Source organism: Mustela nivalis, assembly GCF_964662115.1.
Source record: "Mustela nivalis genome assembly, chromosome: 12".
Lineage (NCBI taxonomy): Eukaryota > Metazoa > Chordata > Mammalia > Carnivora > Mustelidae > Mustela > Mustela nivalis.
The window spans coordinates 14,298,430-14,315,154 of record NC_139031.1 but is presented as its reverse complement, the minus strand read 5'-3'; the positions used below and the strand labels follow the sequence as shown (position 1 = coordinate 14,315,154).

At 41.6% G+C, this 16,725-nt stretch overlaps 1 protein-coding gene across 8 annotated transcripts in view; it reads right to left on the bottom strand.

Moving 5' to 3' along the window:
• SVOPL (SVOP like) overlaps positions 1-16,725 on the bottom strand; it is a 79,550-nt gene that overhangs the window by 9,709 nt on the left and 53,116 nt on the right. For all 8 annotated transcript variants that reach the window (XM_082693909.1, XM_082693907.1, XM_082693910.1 and 5 more), the window contains one exon: positions 12,536-12,625. In XM_082693909.1, coding sequence (XP_082550035.1) covers positions 12,536-12,625 — 90 coding nt within the window. The remainder of the gene's footprint in view (positions 1-12,535; positions 12,626-16,725) is intronic.

Genomic DNA, 16,725 nt, shown 5'->3' with positions numbered 1-16,725 from the left:
GAAAAATGGTTGAAATCCTTTATACATACAAAGGATTCTCACAAATCAATGTTTTAAAGAATTAAAAAATGGGAAGGGCCCTAAATGGACAGGCTAAAAAAGATAAAATACCCAATTAAAATGTGAAAAGAGCAGTTAGTCTCATTACTCACCAAAGAAAGACTAATTACAATGACAAAGAGATATCCTTTATTGTCAGTGAGATTTGCAAATACAACAAAGACTAACCAAATGGCTGACAAGTGAAGCGGCAGGACCATCCTCACTTGAACAACCTTCCCAAAGTGGGTGTTAGCCCGGTGTATCAAAATGGAAATTGAGCAGACCCCCTGACCTACCTACCAATCCAATTTCTAAGGAATTTATCCTAAAGAGGTAATTGCATAGCTGGATAAAAATGTAAGTGCAAGGCTGCTCATTACTGTTATTTATGACAGAACAATATCAAGTAGTCTAGACCTTTAACACACAGAACTGATAAATTAACTGAAAAGTTACTTTTTAAAAATATTTTATTTATTTATTTGACAGAGAGAGAGAGAGGGATCACAGGCAGGCAGATAGGCAGGCAGAGAGAGAAAGGGAAGCAGGCTCCCACCAAGCAGAGAGCCCGAAGCAGGGCTTGATCCCAGGACCCCAAGATCATGACCTGAGCTGAAGGCAGAGGCTTAACCCACTGAGCCACCCAGGCGCCTCTGAAAAGTTACTTTTGGAGTATACATCTGAGAATATATTTTTCAGCATGAATAGAGGGCTTGACTTTTTATGGATATGAAAAATGTCAGCAACATACTGTTGCATGCAGAAAGTAGGCTATAAAAAGTGTATGGAAGTTTCTATTCAAGATGGCAACATAGGAAGATCCTAAACTCACCTCCTTTCATGGACAGATTGAATCTACAGGTATATATGAAATCATTTCCTCTGAAAGAAATCCAAAAACTAGCTGAGCAACTCCTACAGATAGGGCAAACAAGAAAGAAAACTCACATCAAAAGAGTCAGAGAGGCTGAGACACAATCTTGCCCTAAACCCCACTCCTGGTGCAGCCATCACAATCAAGAAGGAACTTAAAACTCCAAGCTCCTCCCCAAGGAATTATGGGTATGAATCCCACATCTGACACCCCAGCTTCTAAGACATGCACCAGAGAGATGAGCCCCTACAACATCTAGCTTTGAGAGCCAAGGGGTTCGTGTCCATGAGGTCCCCACAGCCCCAGAAAATGAAGAAACCATTCTTAAAGGGCTCAAATGCAATTAACCTGGCCAACTACTAGCCCCCTAATCCCCTCCACACACCCCTCCCCAGCCAGAGGCAGAGACAGTCTGGTCAAACACATGCAGTGTTTTTATGAAAGAGGCCTGTTTGCTTAAAGCATCACCCTTGAACACACAACTACTTTGCTTAAAGCACCACCCTTTAACACAAGCATCTACTTGAATACGCAACTAGGAATCTACTGAAATACTCTCCAAAGATGGAGGCCAGCAAGGAACAACTCTGCACTCTCCCTCAGCCTTGCTCCAGAGATCTGGTTTCTCCAAGGAAGGAACTCGTGCACATGTCTGGTGCCCTAGTTTTTGTGGCTATTGCCCAGGGGATACCTCCTGATCACCTGGACGTGATGTCTAGCAGGGCTGACCTTCCACAGGACTGTAGTAAAGAATTCCCAGCCAGCTACACTGCAGGACTTAGCGGGGGAGAGCCAGCAAACCAAAACTCCATCTTTCTGGAAACAGGAGCTAGCTATTAGCTTGTCTTCATAGGTTCTGCCTGAAGGTAGACTCCTAACTAAATACACATCTAACCACCAACTGCCATCCTCTCCAGACACTTCGGGGGATGGGTGCTATCTTCTCCCTCTCGCTCACTCCAGGTCACCAGTATCTCCTGGAAAAGAGCTTAAACATATGTCTGCTCCAGTTTGGGTGGCTGCCAGCCAGGGGGCACCACTGAATCTCCTGGTTCTGGTGGCCAACAGAACTTATGTTCATAGGTCTCACAGGACTGCAACCCATAGAGTTCTAAACTGGCTATCTACCCTCGGCCCCCACCCAGAGCACAGCACCCACAACAGACTGAAACACAACTCCGGTCTTTCGTGAAAGACGCCTATTCATTTATCTTCAAGCTGTGGCCTGAAGGGCACACCAAACAACATTTAGAGGCTGATTACAATGCTGTCCAGAGATGGAGACCGGCAGACAGCAGCTTTACCCTCTTCCTCTGCCTCACTCTATGAGTAGTAAAAGCAACTACAACAATTTGTTAATGGATACTCAGGATAAAAAGATGTTAACCATGACATCAAAAACAGAATGTGGAGGGGAGTAATGAGTTCAAATTTAAATTATTATCAACTTAAACTTCTTGGTGAGTCCAGCTAAAGGTTTGTCTTTTTGTTTTTTTTTAATAGCTCAGTTTCATTGATATTTTCTATTGTCTTTTTAGTTTCTATTTCATTTATTTCCACTTTGATCTTTGTTATTTCCTTCCTTCTACTGACTTTGTATCTGTTATATCTGTAAGAAATCTAACATAAGCCTCATAAGTCACAAAGCAATAACCTAGAGTAGATACACAAGCGATAAAGAACCCAAGTCTACCAGTACAGATAATGATCACATCACAAAGGGAAAGCAAGAGAAGAATAAGAAGGAACAAAGCCAGAAAACAATGAATGAAATGGTAGTAAGTACATCAGTCATTACTCTAAATGCATGGATAAGGGCATCTTGGTTCTTTCCACAGAGCCAAGATGCCCTTCCACAGACAAATGGATAAAGAAGATATGGTCCATATATACAGTGGAATATTCTGCCTCCATCAGAAATAATGGATACTCAACTTTATCAACATGGATGGGACTGGAGATTATGCTGAGTGAAATAAGTCAAGCAGAGAGAGTCAATTATCATATGGTTTTACTTACTGGTGGAGCATAAGGAATAACATGGAGGACATTGGGTAAAGGAGAGGAGAAGGGAGTTGGGGGCAATCGGAAGGGGAGATAAATTATGAGAGATTGTGGACTCTGAGAAACAAACTGAGGATTTGGGAGGGGAGGGGGAGGGAGGGGTGGGGGAGCCTGGTGGTGGGTATTATGGAGGTCACGTATTGCATGGAGCACTGGGTGTGGTGCAAAAACAATGAATCTGGAACACTGAAAAAATAAAATTAAATAAGTCAATAATAAAATAGATAAATACATACATACATACATGGATAAGAAAATAAGACCCTTCTGTATGTTCCCTACAAGAGATTCATTTCAGATGTAAAGACACACAGACTGAAAGCAAAGGGATAGAAAAAGATATTCCATGAAAATAAAAATGAAAAGAAAGCTGTGGTACTTAGATTTTGTCAAACAAAATAGACTTTAAAACAAAGACTATGATAAAAGACATAACTACATAAGGATAAAGGGATCAATCCAATGAAAGCATGTAACATTTATAAATATGTACACACTCACCATAGGAGCACCTAAATATACAAGTATTAACAGACCAAAGGAGGAAACAGACAGCAATACAGTAATAATAGGAGACTTTAATATCCTACTTCAATGATAGGTAGATTGTCCAGACAGAAAATCAGTAAAGAAATTGGCCTTAAATGACACCTTAGACCAGATGAACTTAACATGTACAGGAGATGCCATCCAAAAGCAAGAGAATACACATTTTTCTCAAGCATACACAGAATATTCTCCAGGATAATACATTAAGCCACAAAACAAGAATTAATAAATTTGAGATTGAAATCCTATCAAGTACCTTTTCTGACCCAAATAGTATGAACCTAGAAATCAATTATAAGAAGGAAATTGGAAAATTTCCAGATATGTTGAGATTAAACTACACACTACTGAACAGCCAATGGGTCAAAGAGAAAATCAAATAAATCAAAAAAAATTCCCTGAGGCAAACAAAAATGGAAATATAACATACCAAAAGTTATGGATACAGCAAAAGCAGTGCTAAGGAAGTTAATAGTGATAAATGCCTATATCAAGAAACAAGAAAGGTCTCTACTAAAAAACTTAACTTCATACTTCAAGGAACTAGAAAAAAGAACGAACCAAGGATGAAGTTAGTAGAAGGAAGGAAATAACAAAGATCAAAGTGGAAATAAATGAAATAGAGATTAAAAAGACAATAGCAAAGATCAATGAAGCTAAGACCTACTTAAAAAAAAAAAAATAGTAAAACTTTAGCTAGACTCACCAAGAAGAGAAAAGATCCAAATTAAATCAGAAGTGAAAGAGGAAATGTTACAAATAAAATCTTTTAAAAAGGTGGGGGAGGGGGCACCTATGTGGCTCAGTTAGTTAAACATCTGCCTTTGGCTCAGGTCATGATCCCAGGATCCAACTATGGAGCGCACATCAGGCTCCCTGCTCAGTGGGGATCCTCCTTCTCCCTATCCCTCTGCCATTCCCCCTGCTTGTGCTCTCTCACTGTCAAATAAATAAATAAAATCTTAGGGGGAAAAAAAAGAGGAAATGTTACAATTGATACCAAGAAACATGAAGGATCATAAGAGATTAGTATGAACAATTATATGCCAACAACTTGAACAACATAGAAGAAATGGATAAATTCCTAGAAACATACAATATATTAAGACTGAATCATGAAGAAATAGAAAATCTGAACAGAACAATTACTAGTAAGGAGATTGAGTCAGTAATCAAAAACTTCCCAACAAACCAAAGTCCAGCACCAGACAACTTCACTGGTGAATTCTACTCAACATTTAAATACCAATCCTTCTTAAATTCCTTCAAGACACAGAAGAGGGAGCACTTCCAAACTCATTTTACAAGGCCAGCATTATCCTGATTCCAAAACCAGACAAGGATGTCCAAAGAAAACAATAGGCTAATACGTCTGATGGACATAGATGCAACAATCCTCCACAAAATATTAACAAACCAAAATCAGTAATACCTTAAAAAGATCATTCTTTATAAAAGTGAGATTTATTCTAGGGTTAAGAGATGGTTTAATATCCACAAATCAATGTGATATACTACACTAAACAAAATGAACAATAAAAATACTGATTATCTCAAAAGATGTAGAAAAGCATTTGACAAATTCAGCATCCATTTATGATAAATTCTCAACCAAGTGGGTATAGAGGAAACATACTGCAACATAATAAAGCCTGTATTTGACAAGCCTGCAACTTACATTATACGCAATGGGGAAAAGATAAAAAGCTTTTCCTCTCAGATCAGGAATAAGACGAGGACACCAACTTTTCCCACTTTTATTCAACACAGTATTAGAAATGCTAGGCAGAGGAATTAAGCAAGAAAAAGAAATAACAGGCATCAAAATATCAAAGCATGGTGCAAAACTGTCACTGTTTGCAGAAACATAATATGACATACAGAAAATGCTAAAGATGCCACCCAAAAATATTAGAATAATGAATTCAGTGAAGCTGTAGGATGCAAATATTTAAAAATATGTTGTGTTTCTATACACTACCAACAAATTTTTAAAATATTATTTATTTGTTTGAGAGAGAGAGAGAGAGTGAAAGAGCTTGAGTGGGGTGGGGTCAGTGGAGGAAGCTTAAAACCAGGACCCTGAGACCATGACCTGAGCTCAAGACAGAGGCCAAACCAGCTGAACCACGCAGGTGCCCCAAGAAGAATTAATATTTTTAAATGTCCATACTACCCAAAGTAATCCAGAGATTCAGTGCAATCCTTAAAAAAAAACTCAAATGGAACTTTCTTCACAGAAATAGTACAAACAATCCTAAAACTAATATTAGAACCACAGAAGACCCCAAATAGCCAGGGAAATCTTGAAAAGGCATCATCACATTTGCTGGTTTCAAAGTAGATTGCAAAGCTATAGAAATCGAGAGTTTTGGTATTGGCATAAGAACAGAAACAGATCAATAAAACAGAATAAAGAGCCCAGAAATAAACCCCTGTATATTTAGTCAATTAATTTACAGCAAAGGAGCCAAGAATATTCGATGAAGAAAGAAGTGGTGTTGGGGAAATTGGACAGCTATGCACAAAAGAATGAAACTGGACTACTATCTTAACTCATTCATAAAAATCAACTCAAAATTGGTAGGAGACGACAAGATTAAGACCCCATAAAACTCCTAGAAGAAACCAGAGGCAGATTTGATTTCTTTGGATGTGATACCAAGAGGAAAGGAAATGAAAGCAAAAATAAACAAGTGGGACTACAAACTAAAAAGCTTCTGCACAGTAAAGGAAAACCATCAACAAAATGAAAACACAACCAACAGAATGGGAGAAAATATTTTCAAATCATGTATGTCATAAGGGGTTAAGAAAATATATAAGCAATTCATACAACTCAGTAACAAAAACCTGGAAGAACCTCATTGAAAAATGGGCAGAGGATCTGAACAGGTATTTTCCAAAGAAGATGTTCAGTTGGCCAATAGGTGCATGAAAAGGTGTTCGACATCACTCGTCATCAGAGAACTACAAACCAAACTCTCAATGAGCTTGTCAGGATGGCTATTACCAAAAAGATAAAGGGCACTTGGGTGGCTCAAGCCTTTGCCTTGGGTCCTGGTCCTAGGGTCCTGGGATCGAGCCCCATGTGGCTCCCTGCTCAGTGGGGAGTCTGTTTCTCCCTCTCCCCCCCTCATGCTCACTCTCTGTCTCAAATAAATAAATAAAAGTAATGAATGGTTGGCAAAGATACAGAGAAAACAGAACACTTGCTTACTGTGGGTGGGAATATAAATGGGATAGCCACAATAGACACCAGTACGGAGGTTCCTCAAAACATGAAAAACAGAACTATGCTATGACCCAGTAATTCCACTTCTGGTTATTTATCTAAAACAACTGAAAACACAAATTTGAAGAAAAATATGTACTTCCATGCACACTGAAGGGTTATTTACAACGGCCAAGACCTGGAAACAACATGAGTCCATTGATGGATGAATGGATAGAAAGAATATGATATACATATACAGTGCAATATTATTCAGTTAAAGAAAAGAAGAAATCCTGGCCCTTAACACCAGCATGGAAAGACCCTGAAGGCATTATGGTAAGTGAAATAAGCCAGACAGAAAGAGAGAAATACCATATGATGTCATCTGTGTGTGGACTCTGAAAAAACAAAACCCCAAGCTCACAGAAATGGAGAACAGATTGGTGGCTGCCGGAAGCAGGGGGGTTCTGGTAGAGGGGGGAGTACGATTTGCAAAACAGGTAAAGGGCATCAAAAGACACAAATTTCCAGTTATAAAATAATTCCTGGGGATATAATGTATAGCATGGTGAATATAAGAATACTGTTTTGTATATTCAAAAGTAGCTGAGAGAATAAATCTTAATTCTCATCACAAGAAAATCTGTGATGGGTGTTAACCACACTTACTGTGATCATTTCATAATATATACATACAATTATAATGTTATACACCTGAAACTAGGAAGTTACATGTCAATTATATCTAAATTTTATTTTATTTTAAAGATTTTATTTATTTATTTGACAGAAAGAGATCACAAGTAGGCAGAGAGGCAGGCAGAGAGAGAGGAGTGTGTGGGGGTGGGGAGCAGGCCCCCTGCTGAGCAGAGAGCCCAATGTGGGACTTGATTCCAGGACCCTGAGATCATGACCTGAGCCAAAGGCAGAGGCTTAACCCACTGAGTCACCCAAGGGCCCAGTCATATCTAAATTTTAAAAAGTATATGAATTGTGATCATATTTGGGTAAAATGTATATACATGTTCATTCATATATACATATAGTTAGAGATCATGAAAGAACTTCATTAAAATATTTGTATTTGTAGGGGCACCTGGGTGGCTCAGTGGGTTAAAACTTCTGCCTTCTACTCAGGTCATGATCTCAGGGTCCTGGGATCGAGCCCCACATGGTGCTCTCTGCTCAGCAGGGAGCCTGCTTCCCTTCCTCTCTGCCTACTTGTGATCTCTCTCTCTCTCTGTCAAATAAATAAAATCTTAAAAAAAAAAAAATATATATATATATATATATATATGTATTTGTGGGGCACCTGGATGGCTCAGTTGGTTAAGTGTCCAACTCTTGATTTCAGCTCAGGTCACGATCTCAGGGTCATGGGGTTGAGCCCACTATCAGGTTCAGCACTCAGTGGGGTGTCTGCTTCTCTCACTGCCTCTTTCTGTCCCTCTCCCCAGCATGTGTTGTACTGTGTACTCCCCAACATGTGTAAATAAATCCTTTAAAAAATAAAAAAATAAATATTTGTATTTGTTATCTCAGATAAAATATTTTAGGTAATGACATTTTAACTCAAATTTGTAACTTTTGTGTTTTTAGCAGAGAAGAAAAAATCACATGGAAATCAAATTACTGAAAATACAATAAACACAAGGCTAGTTATGACCCTATGTCAAAAAAAAAAACTGACAAACACCCTCTCCTAGACCAAACTCTAGCTAGACGGCTCTAAGCCTCTTCTCACCCAGCCCCAACCTTGGTCTATAAAAGACCCAAACCAACACTAGACTGGTTTCCAGCAGCTGAAGGCCACAGCCCCAAGATGACCCTCCGTTCCACTTCACGTGCCTGCAGGAGAAACTCAAGTCCGCCCCTTTGTGCCAGTCAGCACCTGGAGGTACAACATTTGTACAGGTTTCACATGGGCCAAACCCCTTGTTTCCACTTTTTGCAATTTTTCACTTCCCTTGGTCCACCGCCCCACCCCGACATTCTCCCTGTAAAATGCCAGCCACCCCGGCACAAACCAAAGTTGATTTCCGTTCACCCTGGGGTCTTCCCTATTGCAATAGTTACTACTGACCAAAATACGTCCTCGCCCCTTTAACTAGTGTCCAGCTTGGTTTATCTTTCACGATACACACGTAGTTACTCGGTAAGTATAACTGCTTATTAGCCGGGCGCCTGGGTGGCTCAGTCAGTTAAGCATCTGCCTTCAGCTCAGGTCATGATCCCCGCGTCCTGGCGTCCAGCCCCGTGTCAGACTCCCTGCTCAGCAGGGAGCCTGCTTCTCTGCCCCCCTCCCCCATGCTAACTCAAATGAAAACTTTTTGAAAGTACTGCATATTAGAAATTACTTAGGAAAAAATGAAATGTGTATTTTTTCATCCCCATTAACTTGCAAAGTGCGGTCTACAATCTCATGCATTGATTCACTGGGATTCCACGTAGCCAGTCAGGGATTTGACAGGACAACGAAGTCACTACTTAGCTGGGGCAATGGAGTTCAAGCTTTTTGAGAGCCCTGAAAGATAAACATTTGGCTTTCATTTTTATTTATGGTACATTTTTCTTTTTTTCTGGGCAGAAATTTAAATTTTTTATGTAGTTTCTTCCTTGACCTAAGAGAAACATCTTCCAGAATTCTAAAATCTCTTTTCACAGGAGTAGGACATGGCAACCTGAGATTAAAATCTTACCATAAACTTGTTCTACCCTGGCCCTACCCAGCCCCACAGTTCACTAAACAGCAAGCAGAGCGCTCTTTTCAAAATGCAGAACTGATCCTGCATCCTGCTTAAAACCCTTAAATTATTTCTCACTATTCTCAGGACGAACTCCCAAGTCCTCATGATGCCTCTAAGGCACTTTCTCTCCCAGCATGTGTCTCCATTCTGCGTATCACACCAAGTTTCTATTCCTGGAACACACCCATCTCTGGCTTCTCCAGCTTCTTCTGTGCCAGCAGGTATCCTACTGGAAATGTTTTTTCTCTGTCAGTTGTCAACTTCTCGTATTTCAGGTTTCAGCTCCAATGTCACCTTCCCAGAGAGGTTTTGTCTAAAAAGGCCTGTCAGCACTTTGACTCACTATCATATTACCTCCCAAGCCCTTCTAGAAGGTGGAATTATCTTAATAGTTAGCATATTGATAAACTCCCAACTTGAATGCCAGTCTCTTGAGAGAGAGAATCTTGTGGTGCGCCACCAAAGGCTTCAACAGCCTTTCCCCAAAAAAGTCCCACTGCTACCAGGTGCCAATGTCCAGGGTCCAAATACTACCACTCTGGGTAATTTCATGATCTGATGGGACATCAACCAGATCGCAGAACTGCTTGAAAATTTAGAAGTTCATTTTCACAAGCCAGTGCAGGCCAGTTCCCACTCACCCCTGGAACCTCGTCTGGCTTCTTTACAAAGACACCAAAAAATGGAACTAGAACAATCTAGCCACAGAGTAAGTGGGCAACAAATGGTGACTGAAGGTTGAATTGGAATAAAAGAATTCTCAATTCTACACCATCAGATACTGTAGCTTGGTGGAGTCGTGTGTGTGTGTGTGTGTGTGTGTGTGTGTGTGTGTGTGTGTGTTTTCTAACTGCCAAACTGTATGTAGATTTGCAGGCAAGTACTTTGAAGTCAACTTGTTAAATGGGTCATTATAAGAAGTTCCTAAATAAAGGGCAAAAAGAGGAGGAGGAGGAGGAAGGGGAAGAGGGTTGAGAAGGGAAGGAGGAAGAGGAAGAATTAAGTGAAAGCAAAGCTTCTCTCCCAGTTGTTATTCCGCCTGTGGATGGCCTGGCCTGAAGGCCGTCCACAGGCCAGTCTCAGCAGGTTTGCTCTGAGTACTTGTTAGAACGACCCTGGTGGGCCCTTACTCAGCCTCAGTCTCTGGGTGGGATCCAGCAGTCTTCTCCTTATCAAGTCACGCCTCCTAATTCTGATATGGCACCCAAGTTTGAGAAGCTTGTCCAAGGGAAGGCGCATGGTGGGATTATCAGCTCCTGAGAGTGACTGAGCTAAGGGCTTCCTCTCTGCCTGGAGCAGCTCACCCCACCCCAAACCCAAGCAGATATCCTAGGAGCGAACAGATCTGGGATTCTGACCTCCCATCCAAACCCGTTAAGAAAGCAAAACATCCCAATTGCACCGTGTTCAAAATACTGGATTTTTAAAACATGTATTTTTGTTATTGAGAGATATTTCTTTGAAACATTTAGCATTTGGCCTTCATTATTAGTGATCATTGCTATTAGGTAACATCTATTCAGTGTTTACTATGTGTCCAAAGTTGGGCTAAGTGTTTTCCATGTATTAATACTCAGAACAAACCTATGTGGTGGGTGCTGTTTTGATCTTTATTTTACAGACAAAGGGACATTGAGAGAGGAGCGATTTAACTGTAAAAGGTTGCGACCTTCCTGGAGGTTGCAAGGAGGCTAAAGCAAGTCAGAGCCTATGGCCCCAGAAGACCGAGACACAGTTGGTGATCTTTCCCGATCTACAAAGCCACAAAAAACTGTGTGGCCTCTAGGGAAAATACCCACGAATACCCAAAAGACAGGTTTCAAGTGGCTGAAAAACAGAGAGATGCAATTTCTACTTAAAGTTCAGAAAATAAGCTAGACCAGAGCTGTATCATCCAGAAACAGGATTCATATCTTACTTCTGTCTTTTATCACTGTGTTTTTTTTTTACTGAAAATGGTGAAAGCAGTACAAAAAAACTTTGAAAATCACTAGACAAGAGCTACCCTCATTTTTCCTTAAGGTGAGGGGAGAAAACATTCCCCAAATAGTTAAAAACAAATGAATAATAGCCTAGTGGGGGGAAAATGTATTAAATTATAGGAAATGCTTGTGACTGTTCGGCCCACAAAACCCCTTTCCTTTGAAAACTGCATTTCCCCAGCTGCATTTGCAGATCACCTTGAGCTCCGGCCACAGCTGATTGAGCTCGAGTATGAACATCTGACCAGACCTGGCTAGTGACTGTCCCTTTTCTGGGAGGAAGAAAGAGTACACCATGTCTTCTGGTGGCTGGATCTAAGGATCCACGTTTCGTATTCCGGGGATGGCCAAGTACACAGGCAAGCATAGCACACTGGCCTTCAGGGAGAGGTTCGTAAATCTGGAATTCTCAGAAAGGTGAAGGAATGACCACGGACCCAGACCAACATGAGGAAGAAAGGGCCTGGGTCCCTCCACTGCCTGGACCAGAACCTCCCACGGCAGCCAGCTCAGGTGGATTTCCAGAGAAGGACCAGTGCAGGCAGAGATCAGCCCTTCGAGGAAACATGACCACCCTGGTCACCCTATCTGCCTCTGTTTCCCTCCAGAAACAAGGGTCCATCCATGAGTCCAGGCCACCTCTGGATTTTATCCCAGCACCTGGTTTCCCCTAGCACTAGACGTCCCCTCCCCGCCTTTCCATGCTGTGCTTCTCGATTGTACCCCTGGACAGGGTCGTGCTCAAACCCACTCATATTCAATTGCTCAAGCTTCTCATGTCCTCCGTTTCTTTTCCATCTTCCTGCAACAACGTGCAACAAAATCCAAATCGTGCACGCAATGAAATACATGCTACTGACCAACTACAAGGCTGGAAACATTTACTTAGCCTCTTTCCCTACCCCAATTCACCCAACAATAGGAAAACAACCCTCAAGAAGACTCATGACGTCAACAGAAATTCCCTGCTTAAACCTTTCACTTGGAAGAGCCCGGTGTCCCGCTTTCCCCTCTCCTTTAGACGGACCCCTCCCCCACTACAGAGACTCCTGGGCTGTACCTGGGATATAAACGGTGCCACCATTGCCCCAATCCGACACAGGGAGCCACTGGTCCCCATCCCCAAAGCGCGCATCATGGTGGGGTAGACCTGGAGGGGGAGCATAGGAAGCATCGGTTAGCTCGGGCTCCTGCTTTTCCGAGTCCCCTGCCCTTCCTCCCCCAGCCAGGCTTCCGTATATAGCAAATACCAGCTGTTCCCGACAGGTGTGTAGGCTATGAAATACAGGACATTCGTGTTCTCAGGCACCACAACGTTGAATTTTTAAGTATCGGAAAAATAAACACTTAGAAATGAGCCTTTAAATGACCAAATTTCAAAATGTGTTTTTTTTTTATTTTTTCTTTTTAAAGATTTTATTTATTTACTTGACAGAGATCACAAGTAGGCAGAGAGGCAGGCAGAGAGGGGGGGGGGGGGGGGGAAGCAAGCTCCCTGCAGAGCAGAGAGCCCGATGCAGGGCTCCATCCCTTAACCCTGGGACCATGACCTTAGCCCAAAGCCCACTGAGCCACCCAGGCACCCCTGCAAAATGTGTTTAATTGAATATTCCAAGTATAATTTCAAACAGTTAAGCTCTGGAATCAAACAGAAGACTTCCACTTTAGAGCTATAAATGTATAAAGTAGTCCTACTGAAAGTAAAGAAAGTTCTCCCCCAGGGGCACCTGGGTGGCTCAGTTGGTTAAACATCTGCCTTCTGCTCAGGTCATGCTCCCAGGGTCCTGGAATCGAGTCCCGTATTGGGCTCTTGCTCAGTGGGAAGTTTGCTTCTCCCTCTGCCTGCTGCTCCTTCTGTTTGTGCTCTAACAAATAAAATCTTTAAATAAACAAGCAAACAAACATAAATAAATAAATTGGAATTTTATGGCATAATCTACCTTTTAAAAAAGATTTTATTCAAGAGAGAGAGACAGCATGAGCTGGGGGCCGGTGGACAGAGAGAGGGAGAAGCAGGCTCCCTGCTAAACAGGGAGATGGACATGGGAGCTGGGATCCCAGGATCCTGGGATCATGACCTGAGCCAAAGGCAGACGTTTAATTCAATGAGCCACCCAGGTGCCCCCATAACCTACTTTCTCAGTACAACTTTCTCACACTTATTATAAGACTTCTTTGGTCTGAACTTCCTTAATTCTAAATTCTTCTAGGAACTGGCAGAAGTTTAAGAAGTAAGCAAATAGTACTTAACAATTTATAGGGAGAACGCTTTATGAAAGTATGGTTTTTCAAAACTCGAGAATTCTCTTAAAGCTCTACAATACCCATAATTTTTAATCCATTCACTAAAGCAAAGCACGTTGCCTCTTTACTTGGTCACGTTTTATTAAGCACCATTTGTCCAGTGTAAAGTCAAGAAGCTGTCTGGCCTCAGCAGGCATTGTTGTATTTTTATAAGAAGGTCTGGGAGTGGAGTGCCTTTTTCGGGAGTTTTTTTTTTTTTTTCTTTTTCTGGAAAATGAGACTGCTGGCTATAACTGAGAACAATGGATTCAGACACATAGTGGTGATATCAGAGCAAAGAAAGTAAGTCCTCTGAGTGGAGTAATAGAAGACAATCATCTTTAGGTACATGCCTTTGATTTTTTTAGACAATTAGTATCAAAAAATTTACTTAGAAATGACCTTTTAAATGAATTTATTCCAAAATATGTTAAGTTGGATATTTCAAATGTAACTTCAGAAGCATACTGGATTTCACAGATCAACTATGTCAATTCCTATTTTTTATCACTATGGGGAGAAAAGAATATTTTTCTCTGTGACTTTAATGATTTGCACAGACCCTATCTGTAAGCTGAACAGATTTCTGTTTCCGGAGATGAAAACAAATGCAGCCTCCCCCACTGCGCTCTGCTGGGATTGCCCCCCTTGGGCAAGTGTGCCTCTGGCCCACTGCAGTGGGACCCTTCTGGAGAAGACCAGTGGAAACCGCCACCCACAACACATCTCCTGACCAGGGAACTCTTGTGGGGCTTCAGTTCTAGTGGAAATAGCCTCAGGTCTCATCTGACAGGCAGATCGGAGCACACCCAGTTAAAACCCACCACATCCTGGTCAAGGACCAAACACTGCCCACTGCAGGTATGGAGCCTCTACAGGCGACCGGCCTGAGGGACAGAGTAGTCAGAACACAGCAGCAGAGTGCACGCAGCACACACCAGAGACACTCCCTGAAGCCCCAAGCCCTGGACACCATAGAACCACTTCCTCATAAAGCCATTACTCTCAGGAGTAGGAAACCCAACAGGCTCATCTAACACAGAAGACAGAGATTGCTAAGATGGAGGAATTCCTCCCAAATGAAACAAGTTAAGCGCAGGGCCACAAATCTAAGTGGAACAGAGATAAGTGACATGCCTGATGGAGAATTTGAAGCAACAATTTGTAAGGATACTTGCTGGGCTTTAGAAAAGAATGGAAGACTCCAGGGAGCCCGTTACCACAGGGATGAAAGAGTTGAAGAATCAGTCAGAAATGAAAAATGCTGTAACTGATAATAGAAACAGACTGAATGCACTGAGGGCTGGAGAAGCAGAGGAATGAGTAAGTGACACAGAAGATGAAAGAGAAAACAATGAAGCTGAACAAAAGAGAAAAAGAAGGGGTGCCTGGGTGGCTCAGTCAGTTAAGCGGCTGCCTTCAGCTCAGGTCATGATCGCAGGGTCCTGGGATCGAGCCCCACGTTGGGCTCCCTGCTCAGCGAGGGAGCCTGTTTCTCCCTCTCCCTCTGCCTGCTGCTCTGCCTGCTTGTGGTCTCTCTCCATCTCTCTAATAAATAAATAAATCTTCAAAAAAAAAAAAAAGAGGGAGAGAGAGAAAGAAGAATTATGGATGAGAACAGACTTAGGAAACTCAGTGACTCCATCAAATGTAGTAACATCAGTATCCTATGAATCCCAGAAGAGGAAGAGAAAGAAGGGGGGCGGTGTGTGTGTGAAAATTGACTTCAGAAATTAATCACTGAAAGCTTCCCAAATCTGAGGGAGGAAATAGGCATCCGGATCCAGGAGGCACAGAGAACTCCCATCAAAATCAAGAGCAGGCCAACACTAAGTCATACTGTAGCTAAATTTGCAAATACAGTGATCAAGGAAAAATCCTAAAAGCAGCAACACAAAAGAAGTCCCTAACTTACAAAGGAAGACCCATAAATCTTGCTGCAGATTGCTCAACAGAAACTTGGCAGGCCAGAAGAGAGTGGCATGATATATTCAAAGTGCTGAGTGGGAAAAATCTGCAGCCAAGAATATTCTCCATTCAGCACGACTGTCATTCAGAATAGAAGGAGAGAGAAAGCACTTCCCAAACAAACAAAAACTGAAGAAGTTCATGACCACTAAGCCAGTCCTGCAAGAAATACTGAAAGGGACTCTGAGTGGAGAGACCAAAAGCAACAAAGAAAGGAACAGAGAAAAACTGCAGATGCAACCACAAAACAATAAAATGGCACTAAACATGGATCAAAAATTATCCTGAGTGTAAATGGATTAACTGTTCCAGTCAAGAGACACAGGGTGTCAGAATGGATACAAAAACAAGAGCCCACCAGAGACGTATGTTAGACCTAAAGACACCTGCAGATTGAAAGTGAGGGATGGAGAATCATTTATCGTGCAAATGAGTGTCACAAGAAAGTCAGACTAGCAATAAGTCAGACAAACTAGATTTTAAACCAAAGACTGTAATGAGAGATGAAGGGCATTCTGTCATAATAAAGAGGTCTAACCAACAAGAAGATCTAACAATTGTAAATGTTTATGCCCCCAATTGGGAACACCCAAATATATAAAACAATTACAAACAAAGGAACTCACTGATGATAATGTGGCAACAGCAGGGGATGTTAACACCCCACTTACATCAAAGGACACATCATCTAAGAAGAAAATCAACAAGGAAACAATGGCTTTGAATGACACACTGGACCCGATGGACTTAACAGATACATTCAGAACATTCCATCCTAAAGCAGAATACACACTTTTTTTCAAGTGCACAAAGAATCTTCTCCAGAATAGATCACATTCTACGTCACAGTCAGGCCTCAACAAGTACAAAAAGACTGAGACCATACCATGCATATTTTCTGGTCCCAACTCTATGAAACTTGAAGTCAACCACAGAAAAAATTTGGAAATACCATGAATATGTGGAGGTTAAACAACATGCTAGTAAACAATGAATGGG